General features: G+C 35.9%; 1 protein-coding gene across 1 annotated transcript in view; it reads left to right on the forward strand.

Moving 5' to 3' along the window:
- The window catches only part of MED13 (mediator complex subunit 13), a 113,505-nt gene that overhangs the window by 86,472 nt on the left and 4,311 nt on the right, over window positions 1–22,722 (forward strand). Inside the window, exons 19-30 of the mRNA XM_024757546.1 lie at window positions 2,945–3,168; window positions 4,808–4,997; window positions 5,903–6,365; window positions 7,565–7,784; window positions 8,451–8,642; window positions 9,167–9,390; window positions 11,415–11,557; window positions 15,450–15,608; window positions 15,727–15,912; window positions 17,917–18,065; window positions 19,751–19,924; window positions 22,546–22,646. Coding sequence (XP_024613314.1) covers window positions 2,945–3,168; window positions 4,808–4,997; window positions 5,903–6,365; window positions 7,565–7,784; window positions 8,451–8,642; window positions 9,167–9,390; window positions 11,415–11,557; window positions 15,450–15,608; window positions 15,727–15,912; window positions 17,917–18,065; window positions 19,751–19,924; window positions 22,546–22,646 — 2,425 coding nt within the window. The remainder of the gene's footprint in view (window positions 1–2,944; window positions 3,169–4,807; window positions 4,998–5,902; window positions 6,366–7,564; window positions 7,785–8,450; window positions 8,643–9,166; window positions 9,391–11,414; window positions 11,558–15,449; window positions 15,609–15,726; window positions 15,913–17,916; window positions 18,066–19,750; window positions 19,925–22,545; window positions 22,647–22,722) is intronic.

Here is a 22,722-nt window from a genome sequence, read left to right on the forward strand (position 1 = left end):
CCTGTGCTATAGAGCCCGTGAGCCACAACTGCTGAGCCTGAGTGCTGCAACTACTGAAGCCCATGCACCTAGAGCCTGTGCTACGCACCAAGAGAAGCCACTGCAATGAGAAGCCCGCGCACCGCAACGAAGAGTAGCCCCCACTCGCCGCAACTAGAGAAAGCCCACGCTCAGCAATGAAGACCCAACACAGCCAAAAATAAATAAAATTTTTAAAAACCCTAAAAAACAAAAAAGAGTGTCTCTGAAAGGTGGGATGTAATTGGAACTTTTAAAATATATTTGAAATAATAGTTTTTATTCTGAAGTCCTTGACTTTTTTTGCATGGTTTTAGAACGCATTATGTACAGAAGTAGTAGATGATTTGCTCATATTTTCCTTTTCCTCCTTTTATTAATGGCTGAATAATTTAAATTTCATTTAAAAAAACTTGATAATCAGTGAAAAATGCAGTTTAATTATAGTATTTATATACTTTTTCTACTTTTTAAAAAATATTTCAGTTTTATTGGAGTATAGTTGATTTACAATGTTGTGTTAGTTTCAGGTGTACAGCAAAGTGATTCAGTTATACATATACATATATTCATTCCTTTTTAGTTTCTTTTCTCATATAGATCGTCACAGAATATTGAGTTAGGGTTTCCTGTGCTATACAGTAGGTCCTTGTTGGCTGTCTATCTTGTATACTACTAGTGTGTGTGTATGTTCATCCCAAGCTCCTGATTTATCCCTCCCCACCACGTTTCCCCTTTGGTAACCATAGTTTGTTTTCTATATCTGTAAGTCTATTTCTGTTTTGTGAATAAGTTCATTTACATGTTTTTTTTTTAAATTGGATTCCACATACGAGCGATATCATATATTTGTCTTTTTCTGACTTACTTAGTATGATAATCTCTAGGTCCATCCATGTTGCTTCAAATGGCATTATTTCATTCTTTTTTTTAATAGCTGAGTAATATTCCATTGTACATACGTGCTGCATCTTCTTTATCCATTCTTTTGTCGATGGACATTTAGGTTGCTTCCATGTCTTGACTATTATAAATAGTGCTGCAGTGAACATTGGGGTGCATGTATCCTTCCAGGTTATGGTTTTCTCCAGATATATGCCCAGGAGTGGGATTGCTGGATCATACGGTAGGAACCTCCATACTGTTCTCCATAGTGGTTGTACCAATTTACATTCCCACCAATGGTGTAGGAGGGTTCCCTCTTCTCCACACCCTCTCCAGCATTTATTGTTACAGTATTTTTACGTTCTTTTTGAAGCCAAAATAGTAGACACATGCAGAGTTCTACACCTTACTGTTCAGTACATATGAGTTTTTGGTTTTTTTAAATGGCTGCATGTATTCCATTGTTCTTTATATATGTTATTTTACCAGTCTACTGTTTATGGACTTAACATTGTTTGCATCATTATCATTACAACTATTCTAGAATGCACACAATCCCTGGCTTAAAGCATGTGTATATTTAAAAATATATATATTGCCAAATTACTCTCTCTGATAGTGGTTTAAACTCCCACCAATAAAATGTTTGTTTCCCCAAACCCTTGCCAGTAGGGTGCTGGGTAGATGGGAGAAACTGGTTTGTTTCATTATAGTTTGAGACGTAGACTAGTACAGACTTTGAGGGTAGATTTCCTGGATTCTAAATCCCACTTCTGCCACTTCTTATGTGATACTGGACATGTTGTTTAACGTCTCTATTCGTGCTTTCTCATCTCTAAAATAAGGTTGATATTAGTATCTGCTTCATGGTTTTTGTGGGGATTAAATGAGTGAATACATGTAAAAATCTTTGAGCATTACCTAGCACATAGTAAATGTTATAATTGTTTGCTATTAATTATTTTAAATTCCTTGCTCTTAATGAGATTGAGCATCTTTTTTTGTATAAGAGGTAATTTCTGTTTCTGTGGACTTTGTTCATATGCTTTACCTGTTTTTCTGTTAGGATGTTGATCAATTCCTTACGGATTTATAGGTCCCCTTTCTATGGTAAGGAAATTAACCTTTTGTTATACACATTGCACATCTTTTTTCCAATTTATTGTTAATTGTTTGGCTTTGTTTATAGTGTTCTTTCATGCCGAAATTTAAAATTTATGTTGTCAGATTAATCAGTTTTTAAATGGACAGGTTTTACATTATGCTTAAAAAGGCTTTCCCCAGTCTTGAGTTTATTCAAAATAAAATGATGACAATATAGGTGACGGTGATTAAGAGGTACAGACTTCCAACTATAAAATAAATAAATCATGGGGATGTAATGTACACATGGTGAATGTAGTCAGTAATGTTATAGCAACTTTGTATGGTGACGGGTGGAGACTGGTCTTACTGTGGTCATTATTTCATAATGTATAAAAATATCAAATCACTATGTTGTACACCTGAAACTAATATAATTTTTTTTAAACCCTCCCATATCTTCTTTTGTACTAATAAGTTTTTCGTTCTAATTTTTTTACATTTAAGTGAAGGTATAAGTCACATATTTTATAAAAGGTCATTTAGCAAATTCCTAACTGTGAAAGTCTCAATCGCTGGCTTTTAGGTATTTTTGTCTTTAATTAAATATTTTTACTACTAATAATGACTACACTAACTCTTGACATTTAAATGTTCCTCTTGGGACTTCCCTGATGGTCCAGTGGTAAAGAATCTGCCTTCCAATGCAGAGGACACAGGTTCGATCCCTGATTGGGGAACTAAGATCTCACATGCTGAGGGGCAGCTAAGCCTGCGCACCACAACTACTGAGCCCGCACATTGCAACGGAAGAACCCGCAACGGAGATCCTGCATGTTGCAACTAAGACCTGACATAGCCAAAAATAAATAAAATTTTTAAATATTCTAAAAATAATATATAAAAATAAATGTTCTTCTTTTAAATCTTTTCTTAAAATATGTCTTTTCTTATTTAGGAACTGATGAATCCCCAGAACCACTGCCAATCCCCACGTTTTTGTTGGGTTATGATTTTGATTTTCTGGTGCTTTCTCCATTTGCTCTCCCTTATTGGGAGAGACTTATGCTGGAACCCTATGGATCTCAAAGAGATATAGCTTATGTTGTACTATGTCCAGAAAATGAAGCTTTGTTAAATGGAGCCAAAAGCTTTTTTAGAGATCTTACTGCAATATATGAGGTAGGTGCTTAAAAAGAGGTGTCGTTTTAAAACTACCTTATGATTTGTATGTTTATATATAAAATATACTGGATATTTCAGTTGATTGGTAAAGAATAATAACAATGTCAGACTAGGTGTTTAGTTCTCATACAAGCCAGTTACATTCTTTACAGCTTTGAGCCAGACCCTTTGTGAGATGTGTGCACCATGGGTCACTGTGGAAGTTGCCATACTGGGGGAAAACCATTGAGAGCATGTATGTCCCATTTAAGATAATCTTTTTCTGAAACAAAGGGTAGCATTGTAAATGGCCAGGAACAAATTACATTTATAAAAATTCAAGTCTTGATTCTCTAGGACCTCAGGTTTAGACACTAGGCCTTACTTACCTCATATGTAAAATAAAGCTATGATAGGCCTCTCTAAGATCCATTTTATTTCTGAAATTCTTGGCTGGTCTTTTAAGTTACAATTCTCATGTTGTATCCATCATTGAGTACAATGATTATAAATTTTAAGTACCCTGGAACATACAGTCTTAACTTCATTTTATAGTCATTCCTGAATATCCTCAGGGTATTGGTTCTAGGACCCCTTGCAGACACCAAAATTTATGGATGCTCAATCTTATATAAAATGGCATAGTGTTTGTATATAATCTATACACATCCTCCCTTATACTTTAAATCATCTCTAGATTACTTATAGATGATATTTACATAGCATTACATACCTAATGCTATATAACTAGTTGCAGACATGGCAAATTCAAGTTTTGCTTTTTGGAACTTTCTGGATTTTTTTTTTTTTTGAATATTTTTGATCCATGGTCGGTTGAATCTGTGGATTCAGAACCTAAGGATACGAAGGGCCAACAGCATCTCCCTTTTCCCACAAATGCTTGGAAATCTAGTCTTTAAAATTTAGTTTCTTTTACAATCTCAATCGTTAGTTTGAGCTGGTTTAGCTCCTCATTAATGTTCTACTTAACTTTAATTGCAAGGTATCTGTAGTGTGTTTTGTAAAAGTAAATATTTCCAAAGAGTGTTATTTAGAACACTAGTCCTGCAAAATCTTCCCAGAAAAAAGTTCCATAGTTAGATAGGTTTGGGGAGACATTTTGTATCTATTTACCTTTTAGAGATTCACTGTACATGTTAGCTTATTAAAGCCTTTGAAAGTCTTACAGTAAAGAAATCCTTTGTCTAAACTTTCTTAATCCAGTGTTGCAAACCTGTTTGAGATTGGGCTTCCTGTAACAAACATTAGTGACCTGCAGAATTGGAGGGAGAGCTGGATAATGCATTTATATACATGAATTGGGATGGATGTACAACTTAAAATGACTGCATATTCATGTTCAGTTATTTCTGTATTCTGCAAGTTTTCGTTATTCAAACTACGTGGATCTAGTGCCATTATTATCTAGATGTTTTATTTCATTGGAGATATTTTAATTTTCATAGAAATTCAATGGATTTCTAATGTAGAAAAGTAAAAAGACCTGTGGCACCATTTCACCTTGATATTATTATTGCAAATGTTAGTTATAAATGATAAAGCTTATTTTTAAATAGCTTAAATCCTTTATTTTATGATATGAACTAAAAAACTATAGCACACTCACTAATTCTGATTTCTGTATCTGTATTTGTAGTCTTGTCGATTGGGTCAACATAGACCTATTTCTCGACTATTGACGGATGGGATCATGAGAGTTGGATCTACTGCATCAAAGAAACTATCAGAAAAGTTGGTAGCAGAATGGTTTTCTCAGGCAGCTGATGGTAACAGTGAAGCATTTTCTAAACTCAAGCTTTACGCACAAGTCTGCAGATATGATCTAGGTATTGAATTTGTATTTATTGTATAAGGTCATTTTAGCAAAGTATGACCCAGTCCACCAGCTTTTTGTAAATAATATTTTAATGCAACACAGCCATGCTCATTTATTTACAGATGTCTGTGGCTTCTTTTATGCTACAAGATCAGGGCTGAGTCGTTGTGACAGAGACTGTGTAACTTGGAAAGGCAAAAATATTTACTATCTGATCCTTTACAGAAAAAGTTTGTTGATCACTACAATAGGGATCCCATCAAGTCGGAAGATTTGTGTTTTTATTTAAGTTTATTAAAATTAAGATTTTTGATTTGTTAATGGTTTAGAGGTAAAACAACTTGTAGTTCCCTCTATAACACAGAGAGACAGTTCTTTGTTGGAATTAAGAAATGACAGCTGTTGAAGACTTGCTTTTAACACCCTTGAATTAAATATCAATGGACTTAACTTTAGACTTAATCCAAAGAGACACAGAACCAAAACATTGAACCTCATTAGACATTCCTATAATTTGAACCCCATAACATTCCTCCATTTTATATTTAATTAGTTCCCAGTATAGTCACTATTCAGCTTGTGACCTAGGAACTTGTTGAATGGTTTAATGAAAATTTGCTAGATACTGTTATTTTTATTTAATTAATTATGCCTTCAAAATAGAATTTTATTATATTTCATGGAAACCATTTCTTTATTTTGTATAAACTGGTTTATTTTTCAATTCCACTTAAAAATTTTTTTCACTTGTAGGGGAAATAGAAAGCTAGTGTTTGCTACACTGTTAGCAGGCAAATTAGGGGGAGGGTAATGACCAAAAGAGTATAAACTAGAAATTATTATTCACATAGTAGATTAAATAAAGAACCAATCAGTGAAATAAAGAATTAAATATCCTGTTTTTATTGTCTTTAGGTCCTTACCTTGCTTCCCAGCCATTGGACAGCTCTCTACTTTCCCAACCAAATTTAGTTGCCCCTACAAGTCAGCCTTTGATTACTCCACCTCAGATGACAAGTACTGGAAATGCTAATATTCCATCTGCCACCCTAGCACCTACAGCAAGCAGCACTGTGACAGTGACTTCAGGTGTTGCCATGTCTTCTTCAGTTGCCACAGCTAACTCAACTTTGACCACAACCTCAGCTTCATCTTCATCATCCTCCAACTTGAATAGTGGAATGTCATCAAATAAACTACCTTCATTTCCACCCTTTGGCAGTATGAACAGTAGTGTTGCGGGATCCATGTCTACGCAAGCGAGTACAGTTCAGAATGGCCAGCTAGGAGGGCAACCACCATCAGCTCTACAAACAGCTGGGATTTCTGGAGAGTCGTCTTCGATTCCGACTCAGCCACATCCTGATGTGTCTGAAAGGTATGTTTAAATATACCAACCTTTGCAGAAGTATAAATATATGCTGCTTCTTGTCCAAATAACATAAAGAGCCTTTGGTCTTATCCTTGAAATTTTAGTTTTTATAATGTCGAATATTTAACCTATAAAATTATAATGAAGACTCTTCATAAAGTCTTTATCATAGAATCTCAGGGTGGGAATGAAGACCTTAAAAACCATTTAGTCTGACTATCCTGTGATGTTTTGAGTCTGTTCTGTGACATAACTGTCAAGTAGACTTGCCTATGCAAATCACTCCAGTGATCTAGAAGTCACTATTGAATGACCCTGTTCAGTGGCATAAGAGTTGTACCAGAATTTGAATCTGTCGTTTACTGGCTATGTCACTTTAGGAAAGTTACCTAACGTTTTTGAGCATGCTTTCTTATCTGTAGAGTGGGAGCAATAGGATATAATGCATATTATGCTCTTTACAAAATGCTTCCACTTAAGTTATTTATAACAACAACAATGATGGTGACAGCTCTCGTTATTACTTTTATGAAGAAGGCATTCCCTTTGGATTTATAGGTTAAGTTAGCCTAAGCTTGGTTATATCCTTCAGCTACCTGGATGCAGTTTTGCCCAAAATTATACTTATATGTGATTAAAAGCAGACTCTTAATTACCCAGCTAGATCTTCCATTTTGAACATCTAAAAAGATTTGGAGTTTTAAAAAATCATATCACCATCAAAGAATGAAGCTTAATCACCATTGAAGTTATGAAGTATGAAATGAATATATATATTCTAAAAATGTAATAGAACATTGACTAAGTCTGGAGAATTGGTTTCTTTTTGGTCTAGCTCTGCCTCTAGCCAGCCTTGTGATCTTGGGCAGCTCATTTAACTTATCTTTGTCTCAGTTTTATCACTTAAGCACTAAGCACTCTGACATTTCTGATGCTCTGTGGTTTTAAGAATTCTGTTTCTTCTTTTTAATGCAAGACCTCTTAATGCCAAGGGTCTTTGTACACCATCAAATTGTGAACTTTTTGGTTCTCTTTGGAGAGAAAGATGTCCCTCATTTTTAGAGAGGCTCTCAACACCACACGCCCCCCCCCAAAAAAAAAAAAGAAAAAAGGGAAAAGGGTATTAAGAACCTGTTTTGATGCTATTCTGAGAAGGTACAGGAGAACTTTTTCCCTAACTGTCTTTTTTCTACTTCAAATTTTAGCACAATGGATCGGGACAAAGTGGGCATCCCCACAGATGGTGATTCACATGCAATCACTTATCCACCTGCAATTGTTGTTTATATAATTGATCCTTTTACATATGAAAACAAAGATGAGAGCACTAATTCTTCTAATGTATGGACTTTGGGGTTACTTCGATGTTTTCTGGAAATGGTCCAGACGCTTCCTTCTCATGTTAAGAGCACTGTTTCTGTACAGGTGAGAATGATAAATGTTATAAGTTAAATTTATTTAAAACGCTTGATGTTGATAGAAGTTTCAAAGTTACTATTCTGTATCTACATTGATTTTCTAAAGGCCAGGTTCTATTATATTGACTTTACTATAAACAATAATATAATAGAAATCCTAGTTTATAAAAGGTAAACTTGCAATGATACAACAGTAAGAACAGAGAATAAAAAGACCACATTAAGTATGTTAAATATCTCTCCCGTGTTACTTTTATAAACTAATTTTTAAATTCATAATCTTAAATAGGAAAAGAATGGACTTATATAAACTAGAGTTCTAAATAAGAGGTTACAAACTAGAAGTAGAGAGAAATTAACCATATTAAGTTGTATGCAGAGAATTTGAATTATTCTTTATAGACTACAACAGGACTATGGCAGTCAATGGCAGTATTGATCAGTATAACTGCTATTTGTAGAAATGTTTAAAGATTTTTACATAGCTTATTAATAAAATTGAGTATTCATTAAAAATCTATATAATAGATAAGAAAATATCATTCTTTAGATTATCATTTTAATTATGTTTTGTTTAAATTTTCTAATAAAATGTTTAGAGTTTTAGACTCATTGTTCTTTTTATTCTCTTGTGGAAAGTCTAACATTTGTAATATTTGCCTGTAATTCTTAGATTGTTCCCTGTCAGTACCTGTTGCAACCTGTGAAGCATGAAGATAGACAAATCTATACCCAGCATTTAAAATCCCTGGCTTTTTCGGCCTTTACCCAGTGTCGGAGACCACTTCCAACATCAACCAATGTGAAAACATTGACTGGTTTTGGTCCAGGTTTAGCCATGGAAACTGCTCTTAAAAGTCCTGATGTAAGTATGTTTTCCATTACCAAAGTTACTGAAGGACTACATTTTATGATTTTATGCAAAACTAAGTGCAAGTCTCTGATTAGCTCTCATTTTCCAGTTATCTTATAATGGGTAGATATACTATATCTTTCTTTTATTTTTATTTTTTAATTAATTAATTTATTTTTGGCTGCGTTGGGTCTTCGTTGCTGTGCATGGGCTTTCCCTAGTTGCGGCGAGTAGGGGCTACTCTTCGTTGCAGTGCGTGGACTTCTCACTGCGGTGGCTCCTCTTGTTGCAGCTTACAGGCTCTAGGCCCATGGGCTTCAGTAGCTGTGGCATGCAGGCTCAGTAGTTGTGGCTCACGGGCTTAGTTGCTCTGTGGCATGTGGGATCTTCCTGGACCAGGGCTCAAACCCATGTCCCCTGCATTGGCAGGCGGATTCTTAACCACTGCACCACCAGAGAAGTCCCTATCTTTATTTTCAATAAAAGTTTTTCTGTGATTGTATAGTACCGTAGTAACTTAATTTTTTACTTTACAGAGACCAGAGTGTATTCGACTTTATACACCTCCTTTTATTCTGGCTCCAGTGAAGGATAAACAGACAGAGCTAGGAGAAACATTTGGAGAAGCTGGACAGAAATACAATGTTCTTTTCGTGGGCTACTGTTTATCACATGATCAAAGATGGATTCTTGCATCTTGCACAGATCTATATGGAGAACTTTTAGAAACTTGTATCATTAACATCGATGTCCCAAATAGGTACTTTTATTTCCTTAAGTGTATCATTGTATCATCCCTTGAAAAAAAATTCATACATGCACATTATGTTTCATTTTTAATGAATAGAAAATGGTTTGGAAGGTATATATATTAAAATATTAAGTCTTGGGATTGTGGGTGCTTTTCATTTCTTTTGTAGTGAATATTTATATTGTATAATTTAATGGACTCAAAAATAATTTTGATTATCTCGGTTACATAGACAAAAGAGGTTAAAGCCCCTGTATTCTGTGTAATAAACCTTGAGGTAATGATTTTAGCCTAACAAATTTTGGAACATGGTACTAGAAAGCCATCTGCAAATTAAAATCTAGTAAGGCATCCTAGAACATTTACTTTTCTCATATACCATCTAAGATATAGTCCCTAATAAACTGAGTTAATTTTCTTTACTAAAAATTTTCCTCTTTAAATGTTGGAGTGTCTTCTGAAAATGGTGGCCTTTTTAGAATTCTTCTTGATAGTAGTTAGGTATCATGAGCAGTTATTCATGAAGACTGTAACTAATAGGTCACAAAAGATGAGCCTCATTGAATTATCACTTAATAGACACTTGTAATAACATATTTCAAGGCTAGTGAACATTGCCTAAGAGAACCTGAAAAATCCATGAAGTAACTTTAATTTTCAGATTTGGTTCTGTTCTTTATTTTCTTCTTTATTACCTAAACGTTCTGTTCTTTTAAGTTCAGAAATTGGTTATGTGCAAAAAAACTTAGTGATTATTTGGTTATAGTGGCGCTGATGAAACAATATAGAAACATTAATCTGTGAAGGATGAGAAAGAGAATAGAGAAAGAATAATACCACCCTCCCAATAAAAAAATAGTGTATTGCCATTTTACTGAAAGTAGAAGTGAGATGATGGTTAAGAGGTCCAACTCTAGAGTCATAGAGATCTGGGTTCAAATCCCAGTCCTGCCACTTACTGGCTGTGTGATCTCGACAAAATTACTTTATCCAACTGAGCTGTAGCTTACTTCTCTGTAAAATTAGGAGGATAATTTTATCTGCCTTATAGGGTTGTTAAGATGAAATGAGGTATTACATGTAAATTGATTGGACATACTGCTTGGTACATAGGAAGTACTCAATAAATGGTAGTTACTGTTGCTCAGCCACAGAGCACTTAATGTTATGTACTTGCCTAATAAAGGACGTGCATGCAGAAAACAGCATTGTTTTGTTCTGGGAAGTGGGGGGAGGGGTTTGTTCGATATTCTTCAATTTAAAGTATGAAGCAAGGGACTTCCCTGGTGGCGCAACGGTTAAGAATTCCGCCTGCCAATGCAGGGGACATGGGTTCGAGCCCTGGTCTGGGAAGATTCCACATGCCATGGAGCAGCTAAGCCCGTGCGCCACAGCTACTGAGCCTGCGAACCACAACTACTGGGCCCATGTGCCTAGAGCCCATGCTCTGCAACAAGAGAAGCCACCAAAATGAGAAGCCTGAGTGCCGCAATGAAGAGTAGCCCCTGCTCGCCGCAACTAAAGAAAGCCCGTGCGCAGCAACGAAGACCCGACACAGCCAAAAATAAATTAAAAAATAAATTTATTTAAAAAAAAATAAAGTATGAAGCAAGGGTTGGCAAACTCCAGGCCATAGGCCAAATCTGGCCACACTCATTTGTTTAATTATTGTCCATGGCTGCTTTAGTGCTGCAGCAGGTTGAATTCTTGCAGAAGGATCTTGATGGCCTGCAAAGCTTAAAATGTTGGCCCTTTAAAGAAAAAGTGTGCCAATCTCTGGTATAGAGCAGTGTTTCTGGTGAATTTTGGTGGTTCTTGGACAATTTTTAATTTTAAGTATATATTTTAATATGTATTAAACAAAATACAAACTATCATGCCAAACCTGTGATTTTATATATATTCTTGCTTAGGACTTGTGTAAAAAATATCAAGCATTAAAATGAAGGGACCAGTTTTTCACAAATTTGAGCTCTTTTGAAATGTCATCATAGGAATTTTAGAAATATTTATGACTCTATTCCATACAACAGGGCTCGTCGGAAAAAAGGATCTGCTAGAAGATTTGGTCTACAGAAACTTTGGGAGTGGTGCTTAGGACTTGTACAGATGAGTTCATTGCCATGGAGAGTTGTAATTGGCCGCCTAGGAAGGATTGGTCATGGAGAATTAAAAGGTAAAATTGTGCTTTTATTGTTTAATACTTAAATTTCTGTGTTTTTTTGAATTTTATTTTTTTATACAGCAGGTTCTTATTAGTCATCAATTTTATACACATCAGTGTATACATGTTAATTCCAATTGCCCAATTCATCACACCACCATCGCCACACCGCCCACTGCAGCTTTCCCCCCTTGGTGTCCATACGTTTGTTCTCTACATCTGTCTCAACTTCTGCCCTGCAAACTGGTTCATCTGTACCATTTTTCTAGGTTTCAGATACATGTGTTAATATACGATATTTGTTTTTCTTTTTCTGACTTACTTCACTCTGTATGACAGTCTCTAGATCCATCCACGTCTCACCAAATGACCCAATTTCATTCCTTTTTATGGCTGAGTAATATTCTATTATATATATTTACCACATCTTCTTTATCCATTCATCTGTTGATGGGCATTTAGGTTGCTTCCATGACCTGGCTATTGTAAATAGTGCTGCAGTGAACATTGGGGTGCATGTGTCTTTGAATTATGGTTTTCTCTGGGTATATGCCCAGTAGTGGGATTGCTAAAGAGTTTGAGAAGGATGGGTGTTAACTCCTCTCTAAATGTTTGATAGACTTCACCTGTGAAGTCATCTGGTCCTGGACTTTGTTTGTTGGAAGATTTGTAATCACAGTTTCAATTTCATTACTTGTGATTGTTCTGTTCATATTTTCTATTTCTTCCTGGTTCAGTCTTGGAAAGTTATATCTTTCTAAGAAGTTGTCATTTCTTCCCGGTTGTCCATTTTATTGGCATAGAGTTGCTTGTAGTAGTCTCTTAGGATGCTTTGTATTTCTGTGGTGTCTGTTGTAACTTCTCCTTTTTCATTTCTAATTCTATTGTTTTGAGTCCTTTCCCTCTTTTTCTTGATGAGTCTGGCTAATGGTTTATCAATTTTGTTTATCTTCTCAAAGAACCAGCTTTTAGTTTTATTAATCTTTACTATTGTTTTCTTTGTTTCTATTTCATTTATTTCTGCTCTGATCTTTATGATTTCTTTCCTCTGCTAACTTTGGGTTTTTTTGTTTTTTGTTTTAAAATAAATTTATTTATTTATTTATTTATTTATGGCTGCATTGGGTCTTCATTGCTGTGCACGGGCTTTCTCTAGTTGCAATGAGCAGGGGCTACTCTTTGTGGTGGTGCGAGGGCTTCTCATTGCAGTGGCTTCTCATGTTACATAGCATGGGCTGTAGACATGCAGGCTTCAGTAGTTGTGGCTCACGGGCTCAGTAGTTGTGGCACACGGGCTTAGTTGCTCCGTGGCATGTGGGATCTTCCCGGACCAGGGCTTGAACCTATGTTCCCTGCATTGGCAGGTGGATCTTAACCACTGTGCCACCAGGGAAGTCCCTAACTTTGGGTTTTGTTTGTTCTTCTTTCTCTAGTTCCTTTAGGTGTAAGGTTAGATTGTTTATTTGAGATTTTTCTTGTTTCTTGAGGTAGGCTTTATAGCCATAAACATCCCTCTTCGAACTGCTTTTGCTGCATCCCATAGGTTTTGGATTGTCGTGTTTTTATTGTCATTTGTCTCTAGGTATTTTTGATTTCCTCTTTGATTTCTTCAGTGATCTCCTGGTTGTTTAGTAACGTATTGTTTAGCCTCCATGTGTTTGTGTTTTTTAGGCTTTTTGTCCCTGTTATTGATTTCTAATCTCATAGCGTTGTGGTCAGAAAAGATGCTTGCTATGATTTCAATTTTCTTAAATTTACTGAGGCTTGATTTGTGACCCAATATGTGATCTATCCTGGAGAATGTTCTGTGTACCCTTGAGGAGAAAGTGTAATCTGCTGTTTTCAGATGGAATGTCCTATAAATATCAATTAAATCTATCTGGTCTGTTGTGTCATTTAAAGCTTCTGTTTCCTTATTTATTTTCATTTTGGATGATCTGTCCATTGGTGTAAGTGAGGTGTTAAAGTCCCCCACTGTTATTGTGTTACTGTCGATTTCCTCTTTTATAGCTGTTAGTAGTTGCTTTATGTATCGAGGTGCTCCTATGTTGGGTGCATGTATATTTATAATTGTTACATCTTCTTCTTGGATTGATCCCTTGATCATTATGTAGTGTCCTTCTTTGTCACATTCTTTATTTTAAAGTCTATTTTATCAGATATGAATATTGCCACTCCAGCTTTCTTTTGATTTCCATTTGCATGGAATATCTTTTTCCATCCCCTCACTTTCAGTCTGTATGTGTCCCTAGGTCTGAAGTGAGTCTCTTATAGGCAGCATATATATGGGTCTTGTTTTTGTATTCATTCATCAAGCCTGTGTCTTTTGGTTGGAGTATTTAATCCATTCACGTTTAAGTTAATTATCCATATGTATGTTCCCATGAGCATTTTCTTAATTGTTTTGGGTTTGTTTTTGTAGGTCCTTTTCTTCTCTTGTGTTTCCCACTTAAGTTCCTTTAGCATTTATTGTAGAGCTGGCTTGGTGGTGCTGAATTCTCTTAGCTTTTGCTTGCCTGTAAAGCATTTGATTTCTCCATCGAATCTGAATGAGATCCTTGCCGGGTAGAGTGATCTTGGTTGTAGGTTCTTCCCTTTCATCACTTTAAGTATATCATGCACTCCCTTCTGGCTTGTAGAGTTTCTGCTAAGAAATCAGCGGTTAACCTTGTGGGACTTCCCTGGTATGTTATTTGTCGTTTTTCCCTTGCTGCTTTCAATAATTTTTCTTTGCCTTTAATTTTTGCCAGTTTGATTACTGTATGTCTTGGCGTTTTTCTCCTTGGATTTATCCTGTATGGGACTCGCTGTGCTTCCTGGACTATTTCCTTTCCCGTGTTAGGGAAGTTTTCCACTATAATGTCTTCAGACATTTTCTCGGGTCCTTTCTCTCTTCTTCTGGGACCCTTATAAAGCGAACGTTGGTGCATTTAATGTTGTCCCAGAGGTCTCTTAGGCTGTCTTCATTTCTTTTCATTCTTTTTTCTTTATTCTGTTCCGCAGCAGTGAATTCCACCATTCTGTCTTCCAGGTCACTTATCCGTTCTTCTGCCTCCGTTATTCTGCTATTGATTCCTTCTAGTGCAGTTTTCATTTCATTTATTTTATTGTCCTTCTCTGTTTGTTTGTTCTTTAATTCTTCTAGGTCTTTGTTAAACATTTCTTGCATCTTCTCGATCTTTGCCTCCATTCTTTTTCCGAGGTCCTGGATCATCTTCACTATCATTATTCTGAATTCTTTTTCTGGAAGGTTGCCTATCTCCACTTCAATTAGTTTTTTTTGGGGGGGTTTATCTTGTTCCTTCATCTGGTACATAGCCCTCTGCCTTTTCATCTTGTCTGTCTTTCTGTGAATGTGGTTTTTGATCCACAGGCTGCAGGATTGTAGTTCTTCTTGCTTCTGCTGTTTATAAGCCATACTTTGCAGGAGAATGGTTAATTTCTGTTTTATGTTAATTCATATACTATTCTGACCATATCTAGGAATAGGTACTGAATAAAATGCAAAGGTTATAAAAATCTAGTTTTTTGTTGTGTTTTTAAAGAGTAACCACATATGTCCAGTCCACACAAATGGCTTAACTCAGATTTTAAAAGGACATATTGGAACTTTATATCAGTGTTATTACTACTATTCTTGTCATCTTCCGTTTTTTTCCCCCTTTCTGCTTAGTGTGCAACTCATCCTGTGTTCAGCAGGTCCTAATTGATATTAATGTACATTAAAGTTGGGATAAAGGATGTTAAGTAAAGTCAGCAATAAGAGTTTTTTTGACTTAATGATGACTCTTGAAGAATACATTAATTTTAAAACAATTAGGTTTTAACTTTTTGTTCTATACAGTGTTAACAATGCTGTTACGTTAGATATTTTCTTTTTGTTTTTTACTGTTGATACCCACAGATTGGAGCTGTTTGCTGAGTCGTCGAAACTTGCAGTCCCTAAGTAAAAGGCTGAAAGACATGTGTAGAATGTGTGGTATATCTGCTGCAGACTCTCCCAGCATTCTCAGTGCTTGCTTGGTAGCAATGGAACCCCAAGGCTCTTTTGTTATTATGCCAGGTTAGCTATCTTTAGTTTATATCAGATTTAATTCTTTATGCACTTAAGTTTCTACGTATTTTGTAAAATCGATTTTTCATTTATTAAAAGAAAAAAATACCTTTCATTTTCTTTCCAGATTCTGTGTCAACTGGTTCTGTATTTGGAAGAAGCACCACTCTAAACATGCAGACGTCTCAGCTTAACACCCCACAGGATACATCATGTACTCATATACTTGTGTTTCCTACTTCTGCTTCTGTGCAAGTAGCTTCAGCTACTTATACCACTGAAAATTTGGACTTAGCTTTCAATCCCAACAATGGTAGGTGGATTGTTCTGTACAGGTTTGCAACTATAAAATAAATCTGGATGATTGTGGCTGATTATAGGGTGGATAATACCTCCCAAAATATCTGTGTCCTGTGAATGTTCCTGAAACCTGTGAATGTTACCTTATATGCCCTCTCCCCCACCCCCAAGTCTGCAATCCGACTTGCAGATCTGATTAAATTGAGGATCCTAAGATGGAGAGATTACCCTGGCTTATGCAGGTGGGCCCAAAATGCAATGTTACAGATCCTTATAAGAGGGAGATAGAGAGAAATTTGACTGTACACAAAAGAGGAGAAGGGCATGTAGTGGAAACAAAGGAAAGCAAAGTCAGAAATGACTGTGCCACTGACCTTGAAGATGGATCTAGATGCTGGAAAAGACAAGGAAACGGATTTTCCCCTGGAGCCTCAAGGGAGAACATAGCCCTGCCAGTACCTTCATTTTGGCCTAATGACTAACACTTTGATTTCAACCCAATAAAACTGATTTTGGACTTCTCGCCCCCAGAACTGTAAGAGAATAATGTATGTTGTTTCACGTCAACGCATTTGTGGTAATTTGTTGAAGTGCAACAGGAAACTAATACAACCATTCTTCTACCTTATTGATATCAGAACTAGTGCTATGAATTATCCCATAAATGTTTACTTATTTTAAAAGTCAACATGGATCATAAAATATTTGTACAGGTTTTTTTTTAAGAAGATGTTGGGGGGTAGAAGTTTATTAATTAATTTATTTTTGCTATGTTGGGTCTTCGTTTCTGTGCAAGGGCTTTCCCTAGTTGTGGCAAGCGGGGTCACTCTTCATCCCGGTGCATGGGCCTCTCACTATCACAGCCTCTCCTGTTGCAGAGCACAGGCTCCAGACGCGCAGGCTCAGTAGTTGTGGCACACGGGCTTAGCCGCTCCTTGGCATGTGGGATCTTCCCGGACCAGGGCTCGAACCAGTGTCCCCTGCACTGGCAGGCGGATTCCCAACCACTGCGCCACCAGGGAAGTCCCAATGTACAAGTTTATGTATGTGCTGTTGAGTTACCTGTACATGACTTTGCAGGTCATTTTATATTCTTTTGTATTTTGATTTGCCAGAATAATATAGTAATTTGTAAGTTTCCTAGATGAACCTATTGATTGCATTTTAGTAGAAGAGAAAATAAGTGATATTCCATTGTTGCTCTTAGTGGTTACCTTAGAAAATGGCATCTCTCTAAAATCACAAGTGTGGGTATTAATTATTCTCCTCTTTTAGTGTGTTATACAGTAACTTGAATATTTTAATAGTAAAGAATTTAGGAATTAGTCGTGAATGGTCTCATTTTAAATATGTTTTCATTTCCAGCATTTGTATTAGTTTCCTATTGCTATTTGTAACAAATTACCAGATAGTTAGTGGCTTAAAACAACACACATTTACTGTCTTACAGTTCTGCAAGTCAGAAGTCCAAACTCAGTCTTACTGGGCTATAAAGTCAAGGTGTCTGCAGGGTTGGTTCTTTCTAGAGGCCGTAAGGGAGAATCTGTTTGCTTGCCTTTGCCAGCTTCTAGAGACCACCTACATCTCTTTCTCATGGCCCCTTTTTCCATCTTCAATGCCAGCAGTTCAGTATAGTCACATCTTCACTGACTCTTAATGGTACTGCCTCCCTCTTATTAGGACCCCTGTGATTACATTGGACCCACCTGGATAATCCAGAATAATCTCCCCATTTCAAGATCTTTAGCTTGATCACATCTGCAAAGTTTTTTATGGTAACATATTCACAGATTCCTGGGATTAGGATTTGGACATCTTTGGGGGGCCATTATTCAGACTACCACATACTTATTTATGCATAGTTGATTATTTGGCTCCCAGCACAATAGTTGGCACATAGTAGACATTCGGTAGATGTTGATTAACTCATTTTGGTTAAAGTCCATTAACTCTCTCCTGTAAATGACCATAGGATATGAAAAATGGAGTATTTAATTTTTTTCTTCCTCCTATATAGATGGAGCAGATGGAATGGGTATCTTTGATTTGCTAGACACAGGAGATGATCTTGACCCTGATATCATTAATATCCTTCCTGCATCTCCAACGGGATCTCCTGTTCATTCTCCAGGATCTCATTACCCCCATGGAGGTGATGCTGGCAAGGTAACCTTGTTATAAAAGTTCAGTTTATCTGTCATTCATTAACTTAGTAACGGATTATATCAATGAAATAGAACACTTCTTTTCCTTGAAAATTAGCAAGAACATTACAGCAGTACATTCATGTACTTCTACCTTAGAGACATCAGTATGTTGAGTTGTACGTTATTAAGAGAGTCTCTAAGGTTCTGCTTTCTCGGACTTTGTATTTTCTAGACTACTTGGCGTTAATCCTTCTTTTATATTTATAGTTTTCCTGCTACTTCACCATAGCAGGATATAGGATTATATTATCTGAGAATCAGTATATTACTCTTAAGAGCTGCCATTCGTATCAGGGCTGTGATAAGGAACATAAAGGAAATAATTTTCTAATAAGAACAGAAAAAACACTGACTCTCGCGTGCGCCTGCCTCCCCTTATTTTTAGCAGCTATGGAAGCAGGCTGTCGTGTCATTCTGTTTGAACTCAAAACTAATTGGGCTTCATTTGAATAACATCATTATTTGAATGAAATTATATATAGTGGTTATTTGATTATTGTAATGTACATAAGTTTAAAATAAAGCATCTTTGTCCAACCTTACCTTGCATCCTTTCCTCCTTTTTCTTTTTTAACTGGAAAGAAATGAGATTATGGAAAAAAGAGAAAAAATATATAAGGCAAAGCACCAAGCATCATACCTCTTTACTAAAATCAGTTTTACCTTTTTTTTGGCTGCTCTGTGCAGCTTGCGAGATCTTAGTTCCCAGACAGGATTGAACCCGCGCCCTCGTCAGTGAAAGTGTGGGGGTCCTAATCACTGGACCTCCAGGGAATTCCCAGAAACCATTTTTGCTTTTAGCAAATTACCTTCCTTTCACATGTTGCAGCTTTCAAAAAGTATAAGCAGCTTTTTATATTTTTTATTTTTGGCCACTCAGCTTGCGGGATCTTAGTTCCCCGACCAGGGATCAAACGCGTGTACCCCTGCAGTGGAAGCATAGAGTCCTAACCACTGGACCGCCAGGGAGTTCCCTTAGCAGCTTTTTAATGTTACATTGTTGCTTTACCATAATTTGTTATATCATTCCCCAAACGCTGGACATTTAAGTCTTTTATTTTTTTCTGTTTTAGGTAATAATTGCAATGAGCATTTCCATGTATATCATTTTTTTTCTTTTTATGTTTCCTTAAAATAAATACCAAAGAATGCATTGACTAATCTAAAGGATATGAGCATCACTTTAATAGTTGGCTCTTCATGTTGCCATATTTCTTTCCAAAACACTATTAACTGCATTTTATAGATAGTGCTAGATAAACAAAGCTAAATTTAATCTACCTTTTGGATTGGGGTGTGATGGTCAGGAATTAGTTGAGGGCGTATTAGGAAATAAGAAAGTTCATTGAGTATTTTGTATTTTTTAGTCAGATGCAAAGGTTTATATACACACACACTGAACACGGGCTTGACATAATAATACAAACTTGTTAAATACTTGGTATATTCATTTCCTCATGCAACTCTTAAAACTCATTAATGCGAATTACGATACATAGCAATTGACTTCCTAAAATATCCTTCAGTGTTTTTTAAATTGAAGTAATAAAATAATGAGACTGATTGCCATAAACCATTCTGTATTTATAGCTAGTGCTAGCTATATCAAATGAACTAACACAGTTTTAATTTTGTCTTTTTAAGGGTCAGGGTACTGATCGGCTACTTTCAACAGAATCTCATGATGAAGTAACTAATATTCTTCAGCAACCATTGGCCCTTGGTTACTTTGTATCAACTGCCAAAGCGGGTCCGTTACCTGACTGGTTCTGGTCAGCATGTCCTCAAGCACAATATCAGTGTCCCCTTTTTCTTAAGGTATTGCTTTTTTTTTTTTTTTTGCCAATTCCTAATTGACAGCTTAAGTCCTAAGAAACAGAGAAGTGGCTTTTTGAACTCTTGTAACTTTTGTCTGAGGTCTTAAATGCATTGCCATATACGACTCTCTAGACAAGATTACAGAGAGAATTATGAATCTAATTATGAAACAACTGTAATTCTTAAATTCATATTAAGTTTAAACCTTTAAATAACTTTAAATCAAATTTCTGGGACCCTTACTCTTAGTTATTTTCAGCTGCACGTATAGACGTTTAGAGCTGGGAGAAACCTTATATTACCCTTAATCTAACTTCTTCATTTTCTCAGTGAGCATATTAAAAGTTCAGGAAAACTCATTTGTCCAAAGTCATAAATTGGTAGTAGACTCAAGATTAAAACCCGGATCTTTTCATGATTATATAGTGTTATTCTTTGAATTATGTCATTCTGCACTCCTATTATGCCTCATTTTGGGAATTAAAGGTTTCATAATCTTTGTAAAAATATTTGATATTTAGATCCATTTACTACCTCCTTAAAAAAGCTTTGTAGCTTTGTGTAAATTGCTGTTAAAACTATTGAGTGGTTTTCAAGTAATGAGATTCTCAGACCCACAGTGACTTATTTTATCGAAACAAATTCATTAGCAAGTGATATAACAAGGTTGAGATAAATCATAAAATGGTAAAATGAGACGTGAAGGCCCTATCTAGAGTTTGTTCCTGCTGCTACTACTACTATTCCAAAATAACAAATTTAGATCTGATTTCACTTATGTAAACCCACCAGAAGTTGACTGATTTAGTCCATAAATCATGCTAACTTAACTACTTGCCAGCTGATTTTTATTTGTAGGGTAAAAATTGAATAGTATGCTTTAGTTTTTTAGGGTTATATTTTAGTGGGTCCTTTAACCAGTAGGCTTGTTGCTGTCTTTTAAGCCTGTTGCTATTAAATCTTGGTTCCCTTGGCTCACATACCATTGAGTCAGTGACATTTATGATTAAGCAATGAATTGCTGTGGCACATTCATGAAGAATACAAGAGCTGTTGATCTGAATTGACTATTAGTGAGGTAATATAATTAGTGTTGGCCAAGGTAATAGTTTTAGCATATGACTTTTCTTCCTCTTTCAGTCTATTCTTTGTGCAATGGTCTATACAGATCTCATTACAAGAACATATTCCCAAGGGGGTTTCTGCATCATAGTAAACCTTGGAGTTTCTACAAAACAAAGTGTTCTTTGGTGCTTTCGGAAGTGCTACATGTGCTTTCTGCCCCCACCCCCCTTTTGTTGTTAGAATACACATTAAAAACTCTGAAAAACAGCAGCAAATAACATTGTTTACCTGCCATTTACCAAACTTACTTTAATACACAGGAAAAGGGTACCACCTATTAATAGTGTTTCACAGAACATATTTTTAAGAAACACCACTTCACAAAAAGTCCAAGGGACTATCCAGATTCTTTTCTACTCAATATTTGCAGAGAGGATAGTGTAAAGTGGGCATTCACCTTCAGATACAGTGTAACAAGATTAGGACTTCTGGTCTGAATTATCACATAAGGCATAACTTACCATAATTTTGTTCACCTTTTGTTTTCATACATCCCATTTTATTTCTATACCATAGGCAAATAAAACCATCTGGTATGTTTCTCTTGGCTTGGGAAAAAAATAGGTTGTTACCTAGATGATTAAAAAATCTTTTTATCATTGAAATTAGAGCACTGGTACTAAGTACATTCATTTATTTGTAGTGATCTGCCACATGAGAGACGTTTGCTTATAACTCAAATCAAGAGTTTATGGGCAGTTGAAACATATTTTTGGTTATATTTCTGAATATACAACAAGATTTTATACGTATATTACAATTGTAGAGGAGAGAACACCTAAATATAAAATAGTACCTTTTACTGTAGCATACAGAATGAGACCTGTCAAGAGTTTCTACAGGGACTTCCCTGGTGGTCCAGTGGTTAGGACTGTGCACTTCCACTGCAGGGGGCTCGGGTTTGATCCCTGGTCGTGGAACTGAAATGTGAAACGAGTACCACATTCCTTTCTTTCATTCTTCATTGCCATACCTAAATGGGTGTGCCAGTTGTTATTAAGCCTCCATTGTGAAATTGAGTGGGCAAAAGAATGCATCTGTGCTCACAATTCCACCAGAGGTAGCTCTGCTTAAGATTTATCACTTTATAAGTAAAATATTTGCATATGCTTACTTCTATTACTTTTTTCATTGCTAGACCTAGGTTAATTTGCACAGTCTGTGTAACCTAGAGACTGTACTCAGGTTTATCAATTTTGTGCTTTCTTAAACATTTACTTTACATATCTAGGCAGGTTACACTTAGCAAATAATTAGAGATCCTTTTTTCAGGATTATTATGCGGTCTCAAAAGTAATAAAGCTGAAAAAGTTTTAAGTATGCACTTAAAAATTACTTCTGTAATGAATTAAAGAAGAAGATCAAACATGTTTATAGTGGCTCCCATTCATTACATAGATCTAAAATGTATTTCATCAAGGAAGAGACCTTGCGAGAATAAGGTAAAACCAACAGATCTTTTCCATTTGGCTGACTGATTACCTGTTATTTTTTAGGCCTCTTTGCACCTCCACGTGCCTTCAGTGCAATCTGACGAGCTGCTTCACAGTAAACACTCCCACCCACTTGACTCAAATCAGACTTCAGATGTCCTCAGGTATAGCTCTCTTTTTACCATTAAGAGTTCTCCATAACAACTTTGCAAGAATACAATGTTGATCCTTATGTATTTT

Source organism: Neophocaena asiaeorientalis, unplaced genomic scaffold (genome assembly GCF_003031525.2).
Source record: "Neophocaena asiaeorientalis asiaeorientalis breed wild unplaced genomic scaffold, Neophocaena_asiaeorientalis_V1.1 scaffold327, whole genome shotgun sequence".
Lineage (NCBI taxonomy): Eukaryota > Metazoa > Chordata > Mammalia > Artiodactyla > Phocoenidae > Neophocaena > Neophocaena asiaeorientalis.